General features: G+C 35.9%; 1 protein-coding gene across 1 annotated transcript; it reads right to left on the reverse strand.

Moving 5' to 3' along the window:
- Positions 1-2,196: 2,196 nt before the first annotated feature.
- Positions 2,197-18,826, reverse strand: LOC123657981 (organic cation/carnitine transporter 7-like). The gene is made up of 10 exons (XM_045593460.1): positions 18,739-18,826; positions 18,179-18,340; positions 16,961-17,123; positions 15,656-15,777; positions 14,973-15,205; positions 12,570-12,736; positions 10,891-10,999; positions 9,932-10,119; positions 9,271-9,369; positions 2,197-2,332 (listed from the first exon to the last, which is right to left on the reverse strand). Exons 1-10 carry the CDS (start codon positions 18,824-18,826, stop codon positions 2,197-2,199), a joined length of 1,467 nt encoding a protein of 488 aa, XP_045449416.1.
- Between the last annotated feature and the right edge of the window lie 8,661 nt (positions 18,827-27,487).

Below are 27,487 nucleotides of genomic sequence, written 5' to 3' on the forward strand. Positions count from 1 at the left end.
AACGAAGTAATTTTTTTTTGACAAAGGACATCAAATGTATCACAGTTCGGACCGTTTTGAATTGGAAAATTAAATTGTCGTTTTCCTGAACTTCCACAAATATTTCCAGATCAAAATTAGCCAAACCGGTCCGGCCATTCTCGAGTTTTAGTGGGACAAACGAACAGCAATTGATGATTAAATATACACATAGAGAAGAATATAGATAATAGCCTTGACCACGTTCTTTGTATACACTATTCTGTATTGTATATACCAAGATGACATTGGCATAATCATATTTATTAGAACAATTGAAAGTCAATAAATTAAATTAATGAAAGAATGAGATTCATTATTGATATTAGGCCTGGTATTATAAATATTAAAAAAAAAAAAACATGAACAGAGTATTGGGCTAAATTACCGTTGTGATATGGTTGGTATGGTATGCGTTGACGCAATTTGACACATACTCGTATACAGATTATGTGTCCTCATGTTTATGTGTTGTTGACGCCGCGTTGGCGCAACGGTCACAGCCATGGGTTGTGTCTGTTGCGCTGGCGGTTGCGGGTTCGATCCCCACACATGACATACATTTGTATTGGCCATAAAGGTGTTTGCCGTGGTCTGAGTGTTTGTGCAATCTTTGTGGGTCTCCCCACCGTGCCTCAGAGAGCACGTTAAGCCGTCGGTCTCGGTTGTTATCATGCAAACCTGATAGCGATCGTTACTCATAGTAGGGAATATATCCGCCAACCCGCATTGGAGCAGCGTGATGGATTAAGCTCTGATCCTTCTCCGGCATGGGGAAAGAGGCCTATGCCCTGTAGTAGCATATTACAGGCTGAAGCAAATTTGTTGTTGGTCTTACGATGTTTTTTAAATAAAGTGTCATCCTCAAATCATAGATGAAGTAAAAAAAAGTAGATAATGCGCGGCCTTTGTTGTTAGTGAAGCCACAAAACTCGGCTCCTTCAAGTAAACACACGCGCTCACGCACACATATGCATCAAACTACGCTCATTTTCGTTAGTATCTCACGAGGCCTCGTACTTTGCCTATAAAATGCCGTTCTTTTGTAATTAAATGGTGCAAAAACAATACCAAAGTGAACAAAAAGTCTGAAGAAATATCGTTTCACACGTAAATACATACAAAACTTTATATTTTTTGTTATTCCAAAATAATATTGAGGTTATACGGAACTTACAATTTCTATGCCCCGAAATGATGTACCGAGGGAGTGTTACCAGTAATTTTTATTTCCATTAGCCCAAAATGCGGGTAAGTAAATTGTAGGCAATCATAGAAAAATAATTAAGTAGAAAGTGGACATCATTATTGTGTTTTTTTTTTATCGTGTGATTTTATGTTTTACCTAAATTGAAGTCAATATGAATTTTTAACTCGTTTTTGTCTGTTTAAATTTGTGAATTAACTACTCATACTTTACTACTAAATATCATGATTTTAGGTTTCCAACGAATATTTTAATAGGAGATAGATAGAATAGGTAGCTGCTGTGCGACTGAGCTGAAATGAACTACAACGACAGCCATTCTCATCTAGTGTGGTTTGTTCAAACCATTTTGATAAAGCTGACATGTACGGTACAAAACGTGGACTTCGCAGAGTACCATCACGTATATACTACTACTTACTACTAGGTATTTTAATGTTGAATTTTTTGTTTACCGGATGAGTCTTAAATTAGTCGTTAACCAAGATTCAATCTTTGATACACCTAGAAAACATAAACTAAGAGAAAAGTTAAAAAAACAGGAACTTTATTAAAAAAAATGTAAAAAAATTAAATCATTACAGCAAAGAGTTAGACGTCTTTAAAACAGGAACTTGCCCTTCAGAGGAATCATCAATTACTTAAAAACGCAATTTTCATTGACACAGATTTATATAATTCATTAAATCAAAACATGGCTGCAATAGATTTATTTAACAATTTGAAGCAAAAAAGGAGTAAATGTATTTAAAACTATAAACAGATTTTTATTTTCGCATACCCATTTTACCTATATTAAATTAATTGTGTTTAATCCCATTTAATAAAATTTTCAGGGACTTTTTTTAAAAAGTGTCAACACTTCACTCACTCACACATATTTAAAAAAGTGGCTTCACTTTTTTTGTTCTAAGTGCGTTATCTATTCTTTTTACTTGATCTATGCCTCAAATATGAAATTATTTATCTAGTTACTTACGGAACAAAAGTCCAGAAAACACGTAGAATATCAGCGAGCAGGCGCCTGCGAGAAAGATTCCGGAAACGTTGGCTCCAACCACGGATCCTATCCGGCCGAACATTAGCACTGCTCCTACTGCTGTAGCCCTGGTAACGTTTATACGTTTATTGGCACGCTAATGTTTTAAAAATTGTAAGATTTAATTTAAATCGTAGTACCATATGCAATGACAATAATGTTTAAAAATAAGTAAAAAGTCTTTGTTGCAATTTACAATCACTTAAAATTAAATATCATATTTGTGCCGTGTCGTGTGGCTACGACAGAATAGAATATAGCCACCCGCTCTCTTTCCATGGGTGCCGTAAGAGAGATAACAAAGTTCCACTACGAACTTGGGACAGTAGAAGCTGACGGATGGCGGGGTAACCATTTATCGCTGGCTTATATATACACAGGCCGAAGATGGGCAGCAGTATCTACAGTGCGACAAAGTCAACCCGCTTGCTCAGCGTGGTGACTATGGACATTATCGTTAATGATTTCGACGCAGGCAATTCGGCCCTCAGTTCCCTGCTGGCCCAGCATGTAAAACATTGAAAACGCCCTGCCACATGAATGTATTCACGTTCTAAGGAATTAAAAACTTAAAGATAACTGTTGCGAAAATTGCGCAGACGGAGGAGTATGAAATTTTGTACACTTATAGTTTATATCGTGAACTAGCTGTACCCTGCACACATTGCTACGATTTTTTTCATTTTTCAGAAACCTTGTGGGCTCATGCACAACGCTGAAAATCATGACATGAATATTTTTACTTAAATTTCATATAATTTGTATGGAAAAAAATAGGCAAATAAACATTGTAAATCTGTGATTATAGAAGTATAATATAGAAGTAATAAAAGAAAAAGTGTTATAGAAGTAAACTAGAGAACCTTAATAATATTTAAACCTAATGTTTTAATTTAATGTTAAGATGAGCCTGAGAAATACAAGGAAGACAGCGCCTAATAGATAAACGGATGCAAAGTTTGACTATTGCAGTTGCTTTTAACAAAGTGATAGTGTACGAGTTATCGCACACAATCAGCAATGTTATTGTCTTTGCGATCTAATTTAATTTAGCTTACTTCTTGCAACATTGATGTTTTTCCATATACCTTAGATTTTCGTACCGCACATATGATATCTGTGCTTCTGCCTATATTAACTTACAAGTGTCTCAATAAATTCAGTGTTAGATCGACGTTCATTGGGTTTGGTTTACATCATTGAACTTCCCTTATGTCATTTCTTTCTCAAATATAATCTGTACACATTACAATTAATGATGACGAAATAATTATTGCTTTATTTAAAGACACGAGTAGTAATTGTATTTTAAAAGATTTTGTGATAAATTATTGTGATGATAAAACATTTTGAGCGACATTTTCTAATACCTTTATTTTTATTAAAACTTGTTATTTCAAAAATTATCAACGGGCTTTCCCGACATGTCTTTACCAACACAATAACAGTGTCGTAAATTGTTAATATAACATAATCTGTGTAAATAATAAATATTCTTGAATTGTTTAATTAAAATAACTGCTATCAAGTTTCTTATCTCATATGATTTTTTTGTAATGTTCTAAATTTTGAGATAAGTTTAGTGTAGTTTCAACCAGCTTCAAAGGCTGTCTGCCTCTTTTCTAAAACTTTGAACCGATTTCGAAAATTCTTATGAGGGTCCCGAATCTAAGGGATGCCAAGGAGCTCCAATTTTTAGGATCTTTAGATACTCGATCTACAATAAAACTGTAACAGGTTCACAGCAACACGGCGGGTATAATGAATTTTTTGGGAACCCTTTTTTTGGAAACTGTTTTTTTTCAATCGATTCTAACGCCGCCGCCGTCGCCTACGTCTAAATTTGTAAATTAATTTAAATAAAGACATGATATTTGGTCATATTACTAGCTAGGCCACTTGATAAATTTTATCCTAAAATTATATGATCCCAAACGAAATCATGGTTAATCACATAAGAAGAATGGTAAATGAAGGTAAATGTAGGGTAATGTTTGAAATAAAATATAAAACTGACCCACGTTATACATATTTTTTGTACTTTAACACAAGTAAGAACGTAATAAACTTTATTTTAAATTAAGTAAACATTTGTAACAAAAATATTAGATAAAATAATTTCCCCAAACGACGAACTAATCTTTATTTATTACAAACTTAACTAATTTGTTTGATTGTTTGAGCGCATAATTATAGCTTATGATCTACTGACGCTAATAGAAAAATAATTGTGTTTGCTCGCAAACGAAAAAAAACCGACTTCAAAATTACATCGACAAGTAATAGAACGTAAGTAGACGAAAAAAATTAACAAACGCACTAGTCGTCACTGCGATTTTCGAGGGTTTCCCTCAATTTCTCTGAGGTTCAATCATCAGATCCTGGTTTACTTATCATGGTACCATACGTGGGATAACTCTTTTCAAAAAAAAAAAAAGAATTATCAATATCGGTTCATAAACGACGAAGTTATCCTCGAACATACATAAAAAATATATATACGATCGAATTGAGCAACCTCCTCTTTTTTTTTCAGTTAAAAATGTCTTTTTTTGTGTGGGTAAAGTACTTTTCGAAGTAGGCCATCAAATACACTGAGACTTATTTTATGAACTATACTATATATACTGCTGTGTGGTTACGACTGTAAAGAATATAGCCACCCCCTTTCTTTCCGAGAGTGTGGTAAAGGCGACTAAGGGATTACACAGTTTATTTACCACCTTGGAACTTGGAAAGCCGACCGATGGCGAGATAACCATTCAACTTCTGTCTTTGAATATTTTGATATATATATATATATATATATATATGATGCATGATGAAGATACATATCACGAGTCACGTCGTCTTATCATTACATTAGAACTATTTACTATTACTTTCATTGTTTAAAATATTTGGGCTTTCCCACCCGACGACGTATAACAACATTTACTGAGACAATATTTTTATACAAGAGAATAAGATAAATAATCTGCACAGATGTTAAGTAAAAAGTAAATATGTTTTAGATTTAAAGAGTGTATGTAGTTAAGAAGTTTCTCGTTTCATAATAATTTATTTTTCTTACATTTTTGTGGTGTTTCTAGTAAACGATGAAGCATTCCTAAATATTGTTACGTGTTAGGGTTCGAAGGATTTGGAGAGAAAGACCTGCTGACTCTTTTCAAGACTTTATTCACTAGCACTAGGTCCAACACAAAGCACTAGGTTCAAACACTAAGCACTAAGTTCAAACACTAAGCACTCACAATGTCCTCAGTCGTAGCCAATGTCGTAGGTTTCGCTGGTACCACTCTTGATCACTAGTTTTCACTCTTGAAGTCGCCTCGAAGATCGCTCAAACTGAACTGCACTCGCTCGCCTCCCTGCGGCTATTTATATCGGCCGACACGAGGCCCAGACCATTCTGGAAAGTTCGCGCATGTGCCCGGTTTTCGAGACTATACTTCTACAAAGTTCCACAGTAGTTCCTCTAACGCCATCTAGTATTGAGTAGAGAGTTTCATGCGGTCTCTGTCTTTGTGTGGTTTCAATGGTCGCCGCTAGATGGCGCTAGTTTCTTCGAGTGTTCGTAACACTACTCCCCTCTTAGAGATGCTCGTCCCGAGCATCGTTGTTACTGCCATGGTAACGCGCCAAACGGTCTAGGTGTACCACTTTGAATGCCCCTCTTGGTTGCTTTTGAATCCTGTAAGTCACATCATTCAGTCGGGTAACCACTTTGTATGGACCGTCCCACTTGGTCTGCAACTTTGGCGATTTCCCTTTCCGGCGGGTTGGGTTATGCAGCCACACCAGTGACCCTTCCTTGAAGCCGCTCGTGTTCGATTTCCGGTCGTATCGGGTTTTCATGTTCTCACTTGACTGTAAACCATTTTCCCGAACCAAGGCGTGTATATAGCGCATTTTTTCCCTTAAATCGCTGACATAGTCTTGTACGGTATTTGGTTCCTCCGGTGACCCTCCAGTCAATAAGTCTACTGGTATTCGTAATTCTCTACCGTAATTGACATACGCCGGGGTAGCTTTTATGCTCTCATGCTCGGTGGTTCGATACGACAGAAGGAAGAGCGGTATATACTTGTCCCAATCTTTTTGTTTGTCGTCTACCAATTTCGCTAAATGCCTCTCAAGGGTCTGGTTAAATCTCTCAACCATTCCATCAGACTGTGGACGGTACGCGGTGGTCCTCGTCTTATGCATGCCCAAAATTCTGCACACTTCCTGGAATACTTGCGATTCGAAGTTCCTGCCCTGATCAGAATGGATTTCTAGAGGCACACCAAAGCGACATATCACTTCTTCGACTAACTTAGAAGCGACTGTTGTAGCTTCTTGGTTTGGTATGGCGAACACTTCGGGCCATTTGGTGAAGTAGTCCATGACGACCATAAAATACTTGTTTCCCGATTCCGTTACAGGAAATGGCCCCGCTACGTCAACTGCAATTCGTTCCCACGGTGCACCGACGTTATACAATCGCAGATTCCCACGGCTCCTGGTCTGAGGTCCTTTTACAGCAGCGCAAGTAGTACATTTGCGGCACCAATCCTGTACATCATCTCGACAATGCAACCAGTAGAATCGTTCTCGCACTTTTGTTAACGTCCTCTTGACACCTAGATGACCTCCTGATACGCCATCATGTATTTCACGGAGAACATCTGGTACTCTCGTTCTTGGGACAATTATCTGAAGGTGGAACTCTCTGCCGTTAGTCTTCTCCCATTTCCGGTAGAGTATTCCGTTTTGAAGTATCAGACTGTCCCATTGCGCCCAGTACGCCTTAGTGACAGCGCCAGTGGGTGCAACCTCACTCCAGATTGGTTTTACGTCACCCCGTTTCTTCCATGTGATGATGTGCCGAAGGTCGTCATCTCTTTCTTGAGCTTCCCTCATAGCATCACTCTCCCAGATACCCAAAGGACTTGTTCTTGTGAGCTTTAATGTTACTTCATTAGATTCTTGCTTAACACAATGTTTGCAGTCTTCCGAACACGGCCTTCGTGAGAGTGCGTCGGCATTCCCATACAACTTCCCGCTGCGGTGTTTCGTCTTGAAGTCATACTCCTGATCCCGGGCAGGAGGCGAAGCCCTTTGCTTCTTCAGCTCCTCTATTTGTTCCTCTATCCTTTTCATCCGTGCTATCTGGGTCTTCTTCTGCGGACAGTTGAGCTGAAGATGGCCCCTCTCGCCACACTTGTAGCACATGACTCCAGAACTTTTCTTCGTAGGAGCCTTAACTACCTTGACTTGCTCAGAAACCTCGCGGATCTTATGCCGTATGTCATGGCGAACAGCCTCGACCTCCAAAGCATGCGCCAATGCTTCCTTTAACGATGTATGGTGACGAAGCCTCACTGCAGCTCTGACCTCCAGGTCTTTGATTCCGTCGACAAATGCTTGAACAATATTCGTGTCTACCATCTTGGTGTCTGCTCCTGGGTGTGACTTCCTAACGAGTTTTTCGATTTCCAACGCCCATTGTTGTAGTCCTTCTCCTGGGCGTTGAACTCTGTCACGCAGTTGGGCACGGAACACGTGCTCCAGATGTCTATCCCCGTACCGGGATTCAAGTGCCTCCATCAAGTCTTGGAACCCATTTTCCGTATGTGGCAGTGCTTCCAGAACCGACAAAGCTTGCCCCCTGAGCGCAACAGTGAGAGCGGTTAGGCATTGTTCTTCCGTCCATCCGTTGGCAGTAGCAACAGTCTGGAATTGTCGACGATAAGCGTTCCACGAAGTAGTGCCGTCGTATGGAGGCACTTTCACTTTTGCTCCTTGCCCCACTCCGGTAGTTCCACTAGACATCGCGATTCTCATGGTTTCAAGGCGCACTACTCTCTTCTGTAGTTCAGCGAGGCCGGTTTTCACATTTTCAAGATCCAATCCTAACCCGGTAACTCGTTCTTCCACTACGTCGACATCTTTTCGAAGTTTAGTCACCGCGTCACTAACATCTTTTACAGCCCAAAGCGTTTTTTCTTGGAGCTCTTTTGATTCTTGCAATTTGAAACTTGTTTGCTCTTGTGATTCTTGCAAAGCACTACGAATTTCAGCCTTTTGTTGCTCCATTAATTTAATTAAACTTCCTAACTGAAGAGCCACTTGAGAGTCTGTAGAAGCTACGGGGTCGCTGATGGACGTGGTAAGGTGGGCGGATCCAGTGGGCGGGGCTTGGTCCGTGGTGGGCGGAGCTTGGTCCCTAGTAGGTGTGGGCTCCGCAGCTCGTTGTGCCCTTGTCCTGACGCCCTTGAAGTCCTTGGAGTCTTCTCTCGGAGTCAATGGCATCTCCAAATCTCACTTCCGACACCAGTTGTTACGTGTTAGCGTTCGAAGGATTTGGAGAGAAAGACCTGCTGACTCTTTTCAAGACTTTATTCACTAGCACTAGGTCCAACACAAAGCACTAGGTTCAAACACTAAGCACTAAGTTCAAACACTAAGCACTCACAATGTCCTCAGTCGTAGCCAATGTCGTAGGTTTCGCTGGTACCACTCTTGATCACTAGTTTTCACTCTTGAAGTCGCCTCGAAGATCGCTCAAACTGAACTGCACTCGCTCGCCTCCCTGCGGCTATTTATATCGGCCGACACGAGGCCCAGACCATTCTGGAAAGTTCGCGCATGTGCCCGGTTTTCGAGACTATACTTCTACAAAGTTCCACAGTAGTTCCTCTAACGCCATCTAGTATTGAGTAGAGAGTTTCATGCGGTCTCTGTCTTTGTGTGGTTTCAATGGTTGCCGCTAGATGGCGCTAGTTTCTTCGAGTGTTCGTAACAATATTAACTCTCTATTTTTTATTTTATGAACAGAGCAATTGTGTACATAGCGTCCGCGTGATCCCAACCTAGGCGTGAAGAAGAAATACCCCAGGGTTTTAAGTCAATACCCACTGGAGAGTATCCATAACAAATTTGCCCTGAGTCCATAAAAAAGGTATACTGCTAATTGCGTCAACAGGGCAGTTAAATATGTCTCGACTAAAATTTGTCTTACCTTAAGCTGGTTGGGAAAAGTTCCACAGAGTATGCTGTCAACGGACCGATACCAAGTGCAGTTAGTTGAAGGGCTGACATCGACACTCCTGCGATTATTCTAAAAACGAAAAATAACATAGAGTTAGAACAGCATATTTAGCATAATTAAGATCCTTTCTATACATATATATAAATTAATATAAAACACTTAAATTCGAATTAAAGCCGTTATTGTACAGTTTCAATTTTAATCTCATCCAAATCTCAATCAAAATCTCATTTAAAGGAGGGAGGAGTCTAAACTGATCGAAAAATAGCTTACGTATTTAATGGATTTATTAGTATCATAATTATCATATTACCTTATTAGTGTCATAATTATCGGTTTTGACATTTCGTTTTATTTTTTATTTTATTTTTTAGTTTATAAAATGTCTCGATTCCGTAGAGTTAATAATTATGTAAATACAACTATATCATTGGACTGATGATCGGTGGACACAAAACTGATTATGACGTAAATATCGATCTCCGATTTCGTAGGTATATAATTTTTAGTATTATTTTTTACGTTGTATTACTTGTCGATGAAATTGAATTCTGTTATTTTTCGTTTTTCGAGCAAAACAAAATAGTTTGTGTAACGAATGTTCCACAACAACGTAAAAATTAAGTAATACCTGTTAGTCGTAATTGCAGATACGAGACAAGCCACGCCGACAAGTCCGAACATGCCTATTACCGAGGTTTTCTTCGAAAGGGGACTGAGGCTGATCAGCATCACTAGAGCCCCGTTGATCAGTGATGTCACAACAGTGATCGTGAACGTTCTGTATGATATCATATCCACGCAGTTGTCTGACGATGTCTGGAAGACAAATGATTTCATCGTAATACTCTGGTACAAAATATCTTGAAGGACTAATAAATACTCCTACGCGCATAGGAAGGCAGGAATTGTTTGTCTGTCCACACATATAGATTTGAGGTAACTGTGGGAAAATCTATACAAATAAATAAAATAGAAGTGTCTGTTTGTAATATTAAAATAACCGCTTTTTACTAAGTGCACATGGATGTAACCACGGTACAAATACAATTTTTACAATTTTGTCTGTCTGTCTGTCTGTCTGTCCGTCGGTCCGTCCGTCCGTCCGTCTGTCCGTCCGTCCGTCTGTCCGTCTGTCTGTTTGTTCCGACTAACCTCGACGAACGACGAAACGGCTGGATCGATTTTGAGGGGACTTTCAATGGCAGATAGCTGTTGTAATAAGGAGCAACTTAGGCTACTTATATTTAAAATATGTATTTATTTTTTGACTCTGCTGAATTTGAATAAAAATTTTGAGAAGACGTGGGAAAATTTGTTATAAATAATCGACTTTAATGTACAACTCGGGTGATTCGGTCATTGACACGACACTAACTTACATAATATGATGGTAATATTATAAATAATAATTATTTACTAATAATTTTATTATTTTAATTAAAGTTTAAGGGTTAGTAAGTTACACGTTGTAATATTGATTCTAATATCGCATTTAAATGGAAAGACGCCAGTTTAACAATACCTTGTAGTAATATGGTATATATAATAGTGAGTTTGTAGTAGTTAAGTTAGAATATAAATAATTACCGAATTTTCTGAATTGTTCATCAGCATACAAATTGTAACGGGTTTGTTAGATGGGTGCGTCATAGCCTTGTTGATAGTGTCAGGAGCAAACAAAAACAAGCCGTTTAATCTGAAAAACATAGCGTTTAACATTGTGCAACATATTATACGACTATGTCGTTGAACTCAATCAAAACAGTACACAGTTAAAATAGTAAGATATATAGTTTGATAAAATCATCATCTTTGTTTTAATACATACATATTTAATACATACTAGGTTGGCAAACAAGCGTACGGCTCACCTGATTATAAGCGATTACCGTAGCTTATAGACGTCTGCAACACCAGAAACTTTGCAAGCGCCTTCCTTATCCCCAATTCCCCCCAGGAGCTGCTCTGGTTACCTTACTCACCAACAGAAATATGACACCGCCTGTAAACAGTATTATTTAACTATGATCTTCTATAAGGTCGAGGACTACTCCAGTCAGGCTGCTCCATATTTTGAGCAGGAAATTTCTTGCTGTGCTACCTTAGTCATAAATAAATATGATGTGTAAGTAAAAGATCACTATTAGTGACACTACTTAGTGAGGTAGGGCACAGCAGAAATTTCCTGCTCAAAATATGGAGCAGCCCGACTGGGGTAGTAGTACCTCGACCTTACAGAAGATCACAGCAAAATAATACTGTTTTCAAGCAGTATTGTGTTCCTGTTGGTGAGTAAGGTGACCAGAGCTCCTGGGGGGGATTGGGGATTGGGTTGGCAACGCGCTTGCGATGCTTCTGGTGTTGCAGGTGTCTATAAGCTACGGTAATCGCTTACCATCAGGTGAGCCGTACGCTTGTTTGCCGACCTAGTGACATAAAACAAAAAAAAAAATTTCGATGTAACAAACACAAAAACAACAAACGAAATAAAAGTATATGTCGACGGCGTTGCCTATACGTGAAGGAAAAAAAATTGAAAAATGTATAGTAAAAAAAAAAGATAAAAGTATATAAACAGTAACCGAAAAACCCCTCAGTGTCAGACCGCTTTCATAGGCAGTCTGAGGACTCCTTGCTTGAAGTGCCAATGTAATTAAAAGCGCTAGATGTAAAAAAATGCAATTACGAATCTGTGGATGTTGTACTATTAAAAAAACAGCACAAACTTAAAATTGTCCTTACAACGAAAGGACCTGTTTCACTTCTTATGAATAAATTTTGTTTTAAACGTAACTTGCTAAGAGGCTTTATTAGCATGATGTAGAACATACCATAAGGTCTATTATTTCGTCTTTCATGTCAACTAATAAAGTATACGGATAAGTATTCAATTCGCAGTTTGTAAATAGAAATTTTTGAAGGATAATGTGGTGTTTGATACGGTCATACATTATATAAAATTAAACAGGAACCTATGAAGCAGGCCTTGAAATATCGTAAAAAATCATAATAAATGTATTTGAAAAGGCAATGAAACTACCTTTACTGTGTGTCTGTGTGTGTGTAATGAATATTAATTTAATTGTAAATAAATTGCACCTAAATTCAATAAAACAGTGCTACTATGAGGATGAAAATCTTTAAAAATTATTTTACAAAAAAAAAAGAATTTTGTATAGCGTGTGTGTTAATACGTGAATTAATTTAGAAAAAAAAACATTATTTATTATTTAATTTACTTATTATATTTATATTATCATACTTACAATGAAAATAATCCGAACATTAGAAAACCGGTCAACGCCAGCCACTTGACATGTGGTGGTCTGAGAAGTGCAAACGCAGAATCTGCCATGACTTTAGTACCGACTTCGCAATTGCCATTATTAGAAGAATTTCCGGTATCTTCTGCTGAAACTTTCAAGGATCTTACCTGAAATATAGATATTTATATATATTTTAATGGGTTTCTCAGTTTTATCAACCACACAATAGCCATGTGATCACAGGAACTGACAGTTGCGCCAGCCGTCGCGGTTCGATTCCTATTCATGGAAAATAGATGCGTGGCATATAGAACATGCGGATGTTAGCCATTACCATGGAAAAAACACTAAGACATTTATTGTTATTATGATATGCTATTATATATACTATGTCCTATCTTAATATATATAGGTATATATATTACGCGTCACGCTGTTTGTCCGCGATGGACTCCTAAACTACTTAACTGATTTTAATCAAATTTGCACTTCGTGTGCAGTTTGGTCCAACTTGAAAGATAGGCTATATATGTAATTATTATATTAAAAAATAAAATAAAATAAGGGGGTACGAAGTTCGCTAGGTCAGCTAGTTACTATATAGATGTTTAGCTCAGTGACCAAAATTTTTGTTGTTTTAATATTACTTAAAATGTTATGCTTAATTTAAACTAATATTTCGATAAATAAATAGCACTAAACTACAAAATCAAACATTAAATAAAATGAAAACATTTATTTCGTCACAAGGTAAAATACAAGGTAAAAATGGGTTGTCTGGAAGAAATGGCTAATTAGCCATAAGTCCGCCCATTGTACTTCACTGTCTTTATGCTTTGTTTGTAATATATTTGTGGTGTACAATAAAGTATAAAATAAATAAATAAATAAAATAAAAAAAGTAAATAAAAAAATCAAAAAAATTAAAAGTTGAATTAGCAAAAATATTAATTAATTAAAAAAATACATTTAAACATTAGATATATTACGTAAACACTAGTTATAGTACCTATAAATAGTGTTTTCTTGTTCTCGATGGCAGTTATCTTTGAATCAAAAATACTTTCTGAAGAGTATAATTCTATTTATAAAGTTAATTAACATAAAACAACAAGTCGTAATAACATAAATAATAAATAAATATCATATAACATACACACGGTCGTCTGTTCCTATGGTAAGAAACTTAATGCTTGTGTTATAACTATTTTTTTTTTTTGATAAACGTACATAGAAATAATACATATATAAATATATAAATACAAATATTATATTACACCCAGACTCAGGCGGGAATCGAACCCGCAACCCGCAGAACAGAAAGCAAGGCCACTACAAACTGCGCCAACGCGCTAGTCAATATATCTCGAATACAACATATCTCGAAGGTTAATGTAGTAGTTGTCATTTGTACTTGATATTGATTGTAATTTATTATATTCAATCATTACAGCCTATACAGTCCACTGCTGGACATAGGCCTCCACAAGTTTACGCCAAAAATAACGTGAACTCATGTGTTTTGCCCATAGTCACCACGCTGGGCAGGCGGGTTGGTGACCGCAGTACTTACTGGCTTTGTCGCACCGAAGACGCTGCTGCCCGTCTTCGGCCTGTGTATTTCAAAGCCAGCAGTTAGATGGTTATCCCGCCATCGGTCGGCTTCTTAAGTTCCAAGGGGGTTGTGGAACCTTGTTATCCCTTAGTCGCCTCTTACGACACCCACGGGAAGAGAGGGGGTGACTAAATTCTTTAGTGCCGTAGCCACACAGCACATTTATTATATTACATTTTTTTAAATGTTTTTTTTTTTATATACAACAAGCTGTGCCCGCGACTTCGTCCGTGTGGAATTGAACAAATCTAAAACAAAAGTTAGCCTAAGTTACTCCTTACTACATCAACTATCTGCCAGTGAAAGTCCCGTCAAATCGGTTCATCAGTTTCAGAGATTAGCCGGAACAAACAGACAGAGAGACATACAGACAGGCAAAAATTGTAAAAAAATGTTATTTTGGTATATTTACCGTGTTACATCCATATGCATTTAGTAAAAAGCGGCTATTTTAATATTACAAGCAGACACTTCAATTTTATTTATTTGTATAGATGTATGGACTAATAAACTCGAAATAACTCTTTATTAATCTTGAAACTTAAAACATTTTAATAAATATCACAATGTTCGCATTCACTATAAATGCATTCTGCTTTCAATATTGATTTACTAAGTTAAATGTATAGAAACTAATCATAAATGTGTGTCAATTAGAAGAGCATAATATCACAGAAGCGCAATTCAATCATTTTAATTATTTTGAGTTTGACCCAGTGAAATTTGATGTACAGTAAGTGATAACTATAAGCTTATAAATAAAATAGGGCTTATTGGTAAAAACATACACAATAATCATCCTTCGAGCACCCACTGTTCGAGGCGTAGATATGTTTTAGAACGTCCAGAGCCTCCTGGTGCTTGCCCTTCATCAAGAGAAACTTGGGGCTCTCCTTCGCCTGTGTGAGCCACAATGCAGCTAGTATGAGGGGAGTGACGTATACCGCTGTCAACACTCTCCACTGTCGTAACCTTAAAGGACTATTCCACCAGTCGTAAGATAATACGCCCCATGCAATTACTACAAGTAAAAATAAAACGTAAAGTTAGATACAAATCATTTTAAAAATTTGTATGATATCAATTTTAAATTAAACAAATATAAATTCGAACTTATGGAGGCCTATGTCCAGCAGTGGACTGCAATAGGCTGAGCTGATGATGATGCTGAAATATAAATTCTTCACGTGTCTAATTGTCTTCATTTATTTTAAATTATTTTTACAGAAATACGACCACTATCACGATTAAGCCTGTAACATCCCACTGCTGGGCATGGGCCTCTTTCTCCATGTAGAAGAAGAGTACAAAAAATCTAATTTTATTATTTTTTACCGTAACCTATAACCGCCTGCAACATCAGGAGCCCGACCCTGCAGCTACCACAGCGCTTCCTCGTAAACTTAGGCTACCTCATTTACCAACGCTAATTGAGAGCAGTATGTCTTTCACTTTTAAAAAGTATACTTACTTGGGCACATCGACGCCACAAGCATTAGTACAGCGTTACAGACCATTAAAGCGAGATCTCTCCGTCTTTTGGGCATCAGCTCGCCCGCGTATGCAAACCCAAGTGACGAAGGGCAGGACAAACTAAAAAAGAATTTAAATTTTTGATTTATTTGGCTAACAATTTTTATGAGAATGGATGTGATGCATTTTTTTACGTGTATTAAATATGAACTGAAATAAACCAGCCTTTAAATGTCCCACAGTGTTGTAATGGACTCTTGTTCATTTCAAAAATGAATAGAGCTTAACCAACCATATTGCACCACTGCGAGTTGTAAGGAAATTTCATTAGGACGAGCATCGACCGATATCAGGGTGTATGATAACAACCGGGATCTACTGCTTTATGTATTCTCCAAGGTACAGTAGGACAACTCACAAGGTCATACATCCAAATTAAACTATATAAATAAAAATAATATACGCTGAGCAGAAATTGAACAAGTGAACATCAAAGTAAAGCTAGCTACTCAAAACATTACAAACGATTAAATAATATTAACTTCACACATGTGTTCCGGCCGTACTTCCAACCCTCCCCAGGAGCTCTGGCCACATTACTTACCACAAGAATACAACGCTACTTGAAAACAGTATTGTTTAGCCGTGATCTTTTGTAAGAATATAGTACTTCCCAGACGGGTTGCTCCAAGTTTTGAAGATGTCCTGCTGTACACTACCTCAATAACATCAGATAATTAATTTCAAACCTTATATTATCTATAAATTAGTAAAATCTTCTTCCAGTAGAATAAGTTTTTTTTATTAATAACAATAAAATATTATCGATGGTTGCTGAAAATAATTCATAATTTATACTTTCTAAAAACGCTCAAGATCTTTTTTCGACACTACTCTATTTTTCCCGTTCTTTTTGCTGTAGGTACCCTGCGCGTTGCTACGTTTTTTTTGTCGTACGAATTCAGAAACCTTTGTGGGCTCATGCACAAAACTTTGCTGAATATCACGACATGATCAAATGCATAGTTTACGATTCTATAAAGGACATACAGGCAAACATTCATTTTTATACATACATCATATACATTTTTATACATAGTTTTTACGCTAATCAATCGGACAATCAAAAATAAACGCGGTAGAACCCAACTGGGATTTAGATAAAATATGGAAACAAAAGCCTGTTTAATTTGCCACCATCTCATAATGTAAGAAAACTGAATATAAGAATCACGTGTGTCATCAAATATTGACTTTACAAATATTTAGTCTACTTGTTCAGATATATTATTTGTGTACTTACAAAAGCGAACCGAGTAACTTGCATATAGCAAAGCTAAGTAAACCGGGCATGAAAGCAGCTGTCAAACAAATAACTCCCGATGCGAGAGACGTGAACAGCAGAACTGGTTTCCTGCCGAAGGTGTCAGCTGCTCGACCCCAGAATGGTGCAGTTATTATAACACCTGTAAAAAGATTACGTTTTACTTCCATTCAAGCAAGAGTAGCGCTCCTACCGGTGGTATGCGGATACCACAGCCTAGAAACACCTAAAAAAATTGACCTTTACTAACGCCTTGCCAACCCTATTCCCAACCCATATTGAGAGCTCTAACTTACTCACCATAGGATCATATCACGACTTGGAAGCAGTGTTGTTCCGCTATGATAATATAAGATTGAGGCACTTCCTCAACTGGGCTTGAGAAATATATCCTGCAGTGCCTACCTCGATGTTTTAAGTCTATAAAAAACTTTAAGTAGTGTAGTAAAAATGTTTGATATAAATAAGCTGTACGCCTAACTCCGTTTACTATTACATATTTTAATATTCATCCCCTCTCCCTAGAGAATCGTACTAAATTTCGAGACAAAAACTGTCTATTGTCATAGGTCACATTATGGGCTAAAATCATGAAATTTTTCATTTGACTTTATTTCAGCCGTACGGCCTATAATGAAAAATAGATGTTTTGACTTCAGTATAAATAAATACCCTTAACATTCAACACTCTTGGTTCATCACTATTTTGTTAAAAAATAAATTTCTATTTGGCACTATAATTAAAAATTCTTTTGTTCTTCTTATCTAATGAACGGTTTTTTGTAGCAATGTTAAGTTTAATGACTGTTCCTTGGGCATTTTTCTTTTTTAATAAATATTTGCAAATGTCGTAATTAGCTATAAATAGATGTGTAAAAGTTATGTTATTCTTAAAAGTAAATTGTTTGTTGATATTATACGGCTCGCTGTATCTATTAACATAAGATCAGAAATGATAGTTAAAGATAAAAAATATGCAGTTTGTTCACGCGCATTCCTATATGGCAACTGTTAAAATTTTTATAACATTGACTACATTATTAAGTTCTTTGACACCATACATTTTTAAAGAAATCAAAAATGTCCAAGATTGAACACTATCGGTAATTGATATAAGTTATTAAAAATCATTTACATGGGGAACAAAACAATAACAGTACATATAAGATTTAAAAACGTAACACTTTATACCCCTACCTATGTTAGGAATTGAAGTTATAATTCCCTTAATACTATTAGATAACTCAAGGTCACAAGCCGCAGCTGGTAGAATGAAAGAGCAACCGATCATCTCCAAAATTGCAGCGCCGAGAATTGCCACCATTAGTGAACAATGAAATACCTGATATTTTCCTGCTCCTGTAGAATAAAAAGAGCAACATTAGTAAAACTTGTGTAGCTATAAAAATTTATCAGGCGTTTGAAATTCGATAAAATCGGTCAAAAAATTCTTTTTAAAATTTTAAACAGAAAAACTTGGAGAGGCAAGGGTGAGTAAGTTAAAGATTGAATTTTATTCTATCGTTGAAATGTTTGTTATGAGACCCGATAGAAAAAAGTAATGATCTAAAATAAAACAGACGACACTGCAATCGCAGAGGTAGGTTTCCATTATTATTTTTTTGTTTTATCCTTTTCCAAGGAATCTGACGATTATTTGGATTAGTTTAAAAGCTTATTTAATAAACAAAATATTTGTAGGGAGTATTCAAAACAGAATAGACCAACAGAACAGCACACTAATGATATGATCTTACCACATATTTCTAGTGCTTCTTCTAAATCGACTCCCATATCACTTCCTTTCATTTTGTGGAGAGATAAAGATTTATTGTCACTTTTCATTTTTCTGTAAAAAATAGAATACATCACACAAAAGAATGATTCTGTGACTTAAAAAACTTGAAATACTAGTTCAAACAGTAGTTGTAATAGAAACAAAATCAACTTTGTAGTACCTACCAATTATAATTTTTTGTCATTATGTCTATAAACACATCGAACAACAAATACCAAATATTATCGATCCAGTGATTATCCAAGTGGACAGAGAACAAGTTACTTAAAGTTACCAAATTTGAAATAGAAAAAAAAAATATATCGTTTATACGATAAGTATATATTTTAATACATCCATAAATGTTAACAATTTTCTTGAATAAAAATTGAAATAATATTTCTTGAATAGATATAATTATTGTGTAATAAATTCATATGAATAACAATAAAAAAACCTGAATAGAATGTACACCTGAATAGAATACACCATGTTTTAAAAATATATACACCAATGTTTACGCAAGCATAGGGGGGAAGGTTTTGTTACTTTCACTGATAAGGAGGAGAGGGTTAAAAATTGCTAAAATTCTGCCGACGTAATTCTTGAATTCCCCTTTTAAGGTATGAATTTATTCTTTGATTTTTTTTAAATAACGCAAAATATTTTAAAACCATGTTCCTATATTTAAGGGTTGAACCCAAACGATTGGGTTTGCTCGAGAATCAAGAATCGGAGAATTTTTAGGAATCCTGCTTAAATGTAAAAATAATAAAGAGGGTTACCTTTTCCTGATGTCAGGTGTATGTTTACAACAATATACGTAGAGTATTGTAAACAATTAATTTGTTTTTTTACTTTTGAACATCACAACTACTTTAAACATTAAATATTATATACAGTTAAGTTATTCGTTATTACAGTTCTACCATATCGATAACTAGGATCCACATATATGTAAAATCTACGTAAGAACGTCAAAAATTGTCGTTATTCACTGTAATACTGAGATATAAACGACTGTAAAAGACAACATTATCGACAAGCAATGATATTTACTCGTTAACTTACCTATATGTTGAACCAACAATTTGATTCTGTGTATAAGTAAAAGTCAATATTATGTATTTATTTGTATATGACCAATTGGATTTTCCATCGGAAATTCATAAGAAAAATGAGCTTATACTTGTTTATTTTCGAAATTAGATTACTTAAGAATTGCAGTTCTAAATTGAGTTTTTTTTTACGTTAAATAAGACTTTATTTAAGAAATTTTTAGTCTGTAATACAGCACGATACTTTTATTTTTCAATCTGTCTGACGAGTATCGAAATTTAAAATTGAATCAAATCGTATATTTTGATTTAGAAAGCGTAATAAACAAGACAAAATAATTTTAACGTGTTCAATTTTAGTAATAGTCCACAATTTATGCTACAGTAAGAGATGAATTCTCGAACTTCTGTAACTTAGCTTTATTATACCTACATGGCTTAAATTATTGTTAAGAAATGGGTACTTACTCAAAAATATATTCGTAAAAAGATCACCATATGTTGTCTTTCCTTAGGTTATAGGTTATCTGGGCATATATTTTTTGTTACACTATAAACACATACTAACTGGCCAATGTCCAACTTTATTCTGTTAACTAACTTTCCCTGAAGCGCTTCTTATCATCCCCTTTTACGATAGAACAATGCACTTTCTGTCTAATCTTTTAATTATTTATTTTATATTAATAACTTCACCTAAGGGTTACTAACTAGTAATATTATAAATAATAAATTTTATCTTTTAAGTTTCATAAACCCCGAATATCTTATAAATAATATATTTCAGCGTCTTAGGACATAAGCAAATTAAATAATAATATGTATATTTTTACCTACTGCAAAAAAGGAGGAGATTCTAAATTTTTGATGTGTGACACATAACTCAACACATAACATATACCACACTCGTAAATTTTGTTGGGTGCTAAAAAAGCTAGTGCTTGTCACGTGGTAACTATTAGGGATATCTATATTTATATTATTTTATGCTATAATAATCAAGATGAGTCAAAAGAAAAGGTGTGTACTTATGTACGCCCGTAATAAGTTATACTTCATTGGCTAGCTAAGTCCACGTTGCTAACTTCTTCTTCATTGACTAGCTAATTTCAGGGTGTCGGTTTTTTCGTGACGGTGGGCACGCGCATCGTAAAAATTAACCTAACGCGCCAAAAAAAGTATAACTTCAAAAATAAACAATTTTTCGTTTTGTTAATGAAACCTACAACACCTAGTAGGTACAAACAGAGCGAGCAGTTGGTGTAGTATAAATTGAGTAACTGTCTCATTACTGTTCATACTTCTAAATGTTCTGTTCTAAAATGTATTTTTTTAAACAATTAGGTCAGCAAACAAACGTACCTGTTGCTAAGCGTTTACCGTAGATTATAGACGACTGTATCGCAAGTGCGTTGCCACCCTACCCTCAACCATCCCAGATGCTCTGGCCACCTTACTACAGGACCACAACACAGTTTGAGAGCGGCGTTATTTAGCTGTGATCTTCTGTAATGTTAAGATACTACCCTAGATGGGCTGCTCCAGATATTGAGCAGGTTATATCCTGATGTGAAGAAAATTTTCTGTGATAATGTCGAAATTATTCGTGCTTTTTTAAGCTCGATTCTTTGAATGAATAAATCTTATATATAAAATTCTCGTGTTACAATGTTAGTTAAAATTAGTGTTGCCCAAATGCAAGAACAAGACGAGACTTAGCCAGTCTTGGTCTTGGTCTTGCGCCAATACACCTGGTCTTGGTCTTGGTCTTGGTCTTGCGCTCCCAGTCTTGGTCTTGGTCTTGGTCTTGCAGCAAGAGTCTTGCAAGTCTTGCAATTACCTATTAGTCTATTACTATTTATTAAAGTTTACTTTAAATCTTAGAAAAACGTATTAGAATTGGAACATTGTGAGCTTGAATTAACATAGCCATAGTAAAGATCAAGCAGATTAATAAATAACTGAAGATTTGATAAGAAATTCGAAAAATCAACTGACCTATATGTCGTTTTCCATGGAAGTAACTGTTTCTTAATAAACATTTATGATTTATAAGCTTACATTTGCTAAAACATGTAAAAAAACAAATTAATTACAATAACTTGACTGCACAGCTAGTAAATACTTACTCTCATCATCTCTCTCAGAGATATTCGGGCTGGTAAGTAATACAAAACTCTTATCGCAGGCTTTTTATTTTATTAGTAGGTAAGTACCTACGCTTTTTATATTATTTTATTAGTTTTGTAGAATTTTTTTACACGTTTCAAGTATATTTAAAAGTGGCTACAATATTTATTAAACGGGTGATATTTGAACACTTTTTGCTATTTTTTCTTGTAAAAACTTAAGAAATATAATGACTAAATGTACAATAATAGTACCTAAGTAATTAGTTTAAAACCATATAAGTAATCAATATTATAATATATACTTACTAGAATGAATTAATATGACATCTACTACCTATCCTTACCATTTTATCCTAATCATAATACTACTTGCGTGATCAGTATAATGTATTCATTTTCATTCTAAGCACTCTGAAACTTATTTATTCTTTGGAACACCTGTAGGTACTCTTAAAATTCGAAATTATTTTGCATGAGTATACCTACGCCCTATGGCGGCAATCAAATAGTGTCAAATGTTATGATTTCGGCGTGGCGGCAACGATTGTTTTAGATTTCAAAAGAAGCCGCCGGCGCGTGTATCATAACCATGTACTTCCGAAAAGCGGCAAATTTCTTTGAGAAGTAAGTACAAAACCTTTGATGCCGCATTATCAAAGTGCCGATGGTTAAAACATAACTATGCATGCACTCAGTTTGATTTTAATAGATATTTTTTTATTCGCTATGTTTATGGTATTAGTCGTAATGCGCATAGGTCCAGTTTTTCATATTCTTTGATACAGTTTTTTGCGTCTCATAGAATTCCTAAGCGTACCTACCTATACACCGAACTGTTACACCTAACTACTCAGTGAAATAGCGCTAAGTCCTAGCTGCAAGACGCAAGAGTCTTGCAGGCTATGTCTTGTTCTTGCTCAAGTCTTGCACGGTCAGTCTTGGTCTTGGTCTTGCTAAAAATACGCGGTCTTGTTCTTGGTCTTGGTCTTGCAAAAACGCAAGAACAAGACCAAGACTGCAAGACCAAGACTGAATTTGGGCAACACTAGTTAAAATACTCCTCCGAAACGGATGGACCGATTTTTATGATACTTTGTGTGCATATCGGGTAGATCTGAGAATCGGCCATCTATTTTTCATACCCCCAAATTATAAGAGGGGGCGGGTTAAGGTGGTTAATAACATATTATACGGCAAGACAACGTTTGCGGGGTCAGCTAGTAAATTTATAAATAAATGTATAAATTTTTAAATGAACTAATTGCAATATTTTGAAAAAAGAACTGATTCTTTAAAAAAATACCATTCTTTTTAGGTGTTGTTTGACATCGTAATTTTTCTAATCCTGTTGTATGCGACAATATTAACGTGAATGGCCTCTGAAACGCTAATAAAATATAATTACAAACCTATCAACCTATCAATTGCTTACAATATTAATTTTCTACCGATATGCGTAGCTTTCATCCTTGTTTAATAATAAAATTAATTTATGTTCGTACAATGAACTCTATTACTCATAGAGCTTGAAATTGCTTATTAATTAATATTTATTATCTATTTATTACTTTAATATAATAAATCGAAATTTGTAGCAAAACATAGCATCACTATTAGTGATAAGACCGCCTTTGCACTTTTCAAGTTACAATATTATTATTCTGAATGTTTAATAACGGGTCAAATAAATAAATTATTATTATAAATTTCAACTAATTTCTGGATACATTTTCTAACTCTACATCATAAAATTGCAGGCTTTCTCCTGGAATGCCAATTGTCGGTGACATCCTCGTGTTGCAACCTGTCTAATGGAATTGCGGAAGTTGCGGAACTGATGCCCACCGCAGCAAACGACTGACTGGGGAGATATGCTCCGGGTACTTCTCTAGCATCTTCAGAGTCAAACGCATACTGGGCGAAACTTCTCCGGTGTTACAAATATGACAATGTTTCTCTATTTATAACTAATATACGCCCCAGTGTTAAATCTATTAGTCGCAATTATAACGAAAATATAAAATTTTCATCATCTGAACATAAAATTAAGCAAATAGAGTGACAGAATTACGACATATGTATGCGCCTCAAAAATATGTAATCAGTCGAAGGCGCTTTCAGTTAACAGCGATGGAAAATTTCGATTGCAAAAATTTAAAAAAAAAGGAAGGCGTGTAATACTTGAGCAAACACCATTTTACTCTTTAATAGAATTTTAGAAATAACCGTAATACAAAATAAATACGCACTATCTCGACCCCCCAACGACTAAATCGTACCTCAAACAGAACTATCACTCTCAAGCTCCAACCGCTCTTATCAGCTCTCGGAAGATTTTGCAAACATATACATTGTATATTGTTATTTACTTGTCAGTCATAAATAACTATTACGATTGTTGAACTGAAAAATATTATCATCACGATGATGAGGATGGAGAATATTATCTCTGTGACTGTGAAATGTCGCCATATTTACTTTTATTTAACGACTGACGACTGGTGGTAGTCGCGTGCCTCCAGAGAAGTAGGCCTTTATAATCGGTGGTATTATAATCGGTGTACTGTGTGGCTACGGTACTAAAGAATATAGCCATTCCCTCTCTTCCCGTGGGTGTCGTAAGAGGCGACTAAGGGATAACACAGTTTCACTACCACTTTGGAACTTAAAAAGCCGACCGGTGGCGGGATAACCATCCAACTGCTGGCTTTGTCGAAGACGGGCAGCAGCGTCTTCGGTGCGATAAAGCCAGCCCTGCGGTCACCAACCCGCCTGCTCAGCGTGGTGACTATGGGCAACACACATGAGTTCACGTTATTTTTGGCGTAAACTTGTGGAGGCCTATGTCCAGCAGTGGACTGTAAAGGCTGTAATGATGATAATCGGTGGCATTTATCGCCTTTTATATGAGGTTCACAAAATCCGCTTTGAAATAGTATAAAAATTTTTTTGAGATAAAACTTCTTTACGCACGCTTGACTTGGGGAGTAGGCTGACGAATGCGTGACGATAGCGTTACGAAAAGTGTGATCGGGCGAGGAGGACGGAAGTTGAGAGGGAGATATAAGTTAGTGAAGATGGAGAGAGAGTAAATTAAGTTTCGTATATAACTGTAGTGCCAACTAAAAAACTTTTAATTCAGTCATGTGCCCTAAAGCCCACTCGGTTTTTTTTTTCGTTGAAAGCTCATGTCGCTAGGTTCCAGACAAGAATATTGTTGTATGGTTAAATTGGATGGGAGACGATTACAAATGAATCTTTTGTATCCTAAATAAGACACTAAATAACAACATTGAACAGACTAATACGAATAGGATCAGGAATAGGACAACCTCCACGCCATAGAACCTAAGAGATATTCCGTGGTTTGTATTATAAGTGGGAACACTTATCGCATCATCGTAGGAAATAGTTTTTCATTGTCGGAATGACTACTTTACTAGACTATAAAATTAGTTTCACATATCACAGGTAGGCACAGCAGGAAATACCCTGCTCAAAATCTGGAACAGCCCGTCTGGTGAAGTACCTTGACCTTACAGAAGATCACAGCTACATAGTACTGCTTTCAAGCAGTGTTGTGTTCTTGTGGTGAGTAAGGTAACCAGAGCTCCTTGGAAGATTGGGAATAGGGTCGGCAACTCGCTTGCGATGCTTCGGGTGTTGTAGAAGAGTCTATAGGCTACGATAATCGCTTACCATCAGGTGAGCCGTACGTTTGTTTGCCGACTTAGTTGTATAAAAAAATATCAACTTTATTAAATGTTCTGATTTCTACTTAGATAGATGACGTTTACCGTTTAAAATTTTGGTCATTTTGGCATACTGCACAATAATGAGCATTTTAAGTCACCGGTCTCAAAATATCTGTCGATATCTTAATTTTTGAATGATCTCAATTTATATTTTTTTGTGAATGATGTTTTTGGGTTTAATTTTTAACAAAACTAATATTGTAATTTACCTATAAAGTCAGCATACTTAACAGAAAATACGAAATCAGAAAAATTTACGAAACTTAATTTTATACTCAAAATGCTTAAATTTCGTTCATATTATTTGACATATTAAGTTCCAAACAAAGAAACCATATTTAACGATTAACTGTGATTTTTTTAATTAAATTAATATCGAGTACTAAAATTATTTATGTGGTAAGTACCTACTGAAGTACATTTATATACAACATTTATTAATTATTTATAAATATGTTTACTTATTCATAAGTACATTTTTATCTAGAACATTAAATATTTTCTTAGTACTTTGATGGCCGATGTCGTTAATTAAAACTTAAATTGTTCGCAATATGGGACACAGTTTTTACAGCTACTCGTATGTTTACGTTCGTATTCAGATGTTATCTCCGTAGTATTATGTGTGTATTTTTTTTATTTCGAATTGAGGTGTTAACGGAGTTACATCTGTCGCGGTCACGAGCTTTAAATAAACAATTATCTTAGAGTTTATTTTCCATTTTTCGTAACACTGACGTAATCAACCGTTCGTTACTGACGTAAATAAAAGAATCAATCATTATTTTACTCAAATATCTTTTAATTTATTTATTCAAAGCTTTCAAACAAATTCTGTCTAAAATCTATATTATTAAATGACTAGCTGTGCCCCGCGTGTGTGTAGTAACGCACGTTAGTTTGTGTATAAAAATAGCCTATAACCCCTTCCTCAGTAAATGAGCTATCGAACATAAAAACAATTTTTCAATTTGAACCAGTTTTTTTTTTTTTTTTTTTTTTTATGTCACTAGGTCGGCAAACAAGCGTACGGCTCACCTGATGGTAAGCGACTACCGCAGCCTATAGACACTTGCAATACCAGAAGCATCGCAAGCGCGTTGCCGACCCAATCCCCAATCCCCCAGGAGCTCTGGTCACCTTACTCACCAAGAGGAACACAATACTGCTTGAAAACAGTATTATTTAGCTGTGTATCCTGAGATTAGTACATTTAAACAAACAAACGAACAAACTTTTCAGCTCTATAATATTAGTATAGATATAAACTTGATAGGAAGTCGTTTGCTGTGAATTCTTTTTGACACACTAGGCGTATTGTAAGCTGTGTGGCTATGACACTAAAGAATATAGCCACCCTCTCTCTTCCCGTGGGTGTCGTACGAAGCGACTAGGGGATAACACAGTTCCACTACCACCTTGGAACTTATAAAGCCGACCGATGATAACCACCCAAGTGCTGTCTTTGAAATACACCATCACTATTCTACCACCGAACCGCAAGGCATCGCACGAGTCTGCACCGCTACGTCGTTGAAATCTCCCCCTCTCGCACTAAGCGTTTTGTTTCCTCTTTCTTAATACGCACCGCAAAAATTTGGAATGCCCTTCCGGCTTCCGTTTTTCCAAATTATTATAACTTGGGTATATTCAAATCAAGAGTGAATAGGCATCTCCTAGGCAAGCGCGCTTAGGCTGCATCTTCACTTACCATCAGGTGAGATCGCAGTTAAGCGCTAGTCTATATATTTAAAAATAAAAAAATAAAAAAATACACAGGCCGA

This window comes from Melitaea cinxia, chromosome 11, assembly GCF_905220565.1.
Source record: "Melitaea cinxia chromosome 11, ilMelCinx1.1, whole genome shotgun sequence".
NCBI lineage: Eukaryota > Metazoa > Arthropoda > Insecta > Lepidoptera > Nymphalidae > Melitaea > Melitaea cinxia.

Excerpts from the sequence above, each read along its gene's own strand:
- LOC123657981 (XM_045593460.1), bottom strand. The coding sequence starts at position 18,826 with ATGAAAAGTGACAATAAATCTTTATCTCTCCACAAAATGAAAGGAAGT. Across the intron at positions 11,000-12,569 it reads ATGTTCGGATTATTTTCATT|ATTAAACGGCTTGTTTTTGT; the intron begins GTAAGTATGATA and ends TATGTTTTTCAG. Across the intron at positions 2,333-9,270 it reads CTTTTCCCAACCAGCTTAAG|GGCTACAGCAGTAGGAGCAG; the intron begins GTAAGACAAATT and ends AAACGTTACCAG.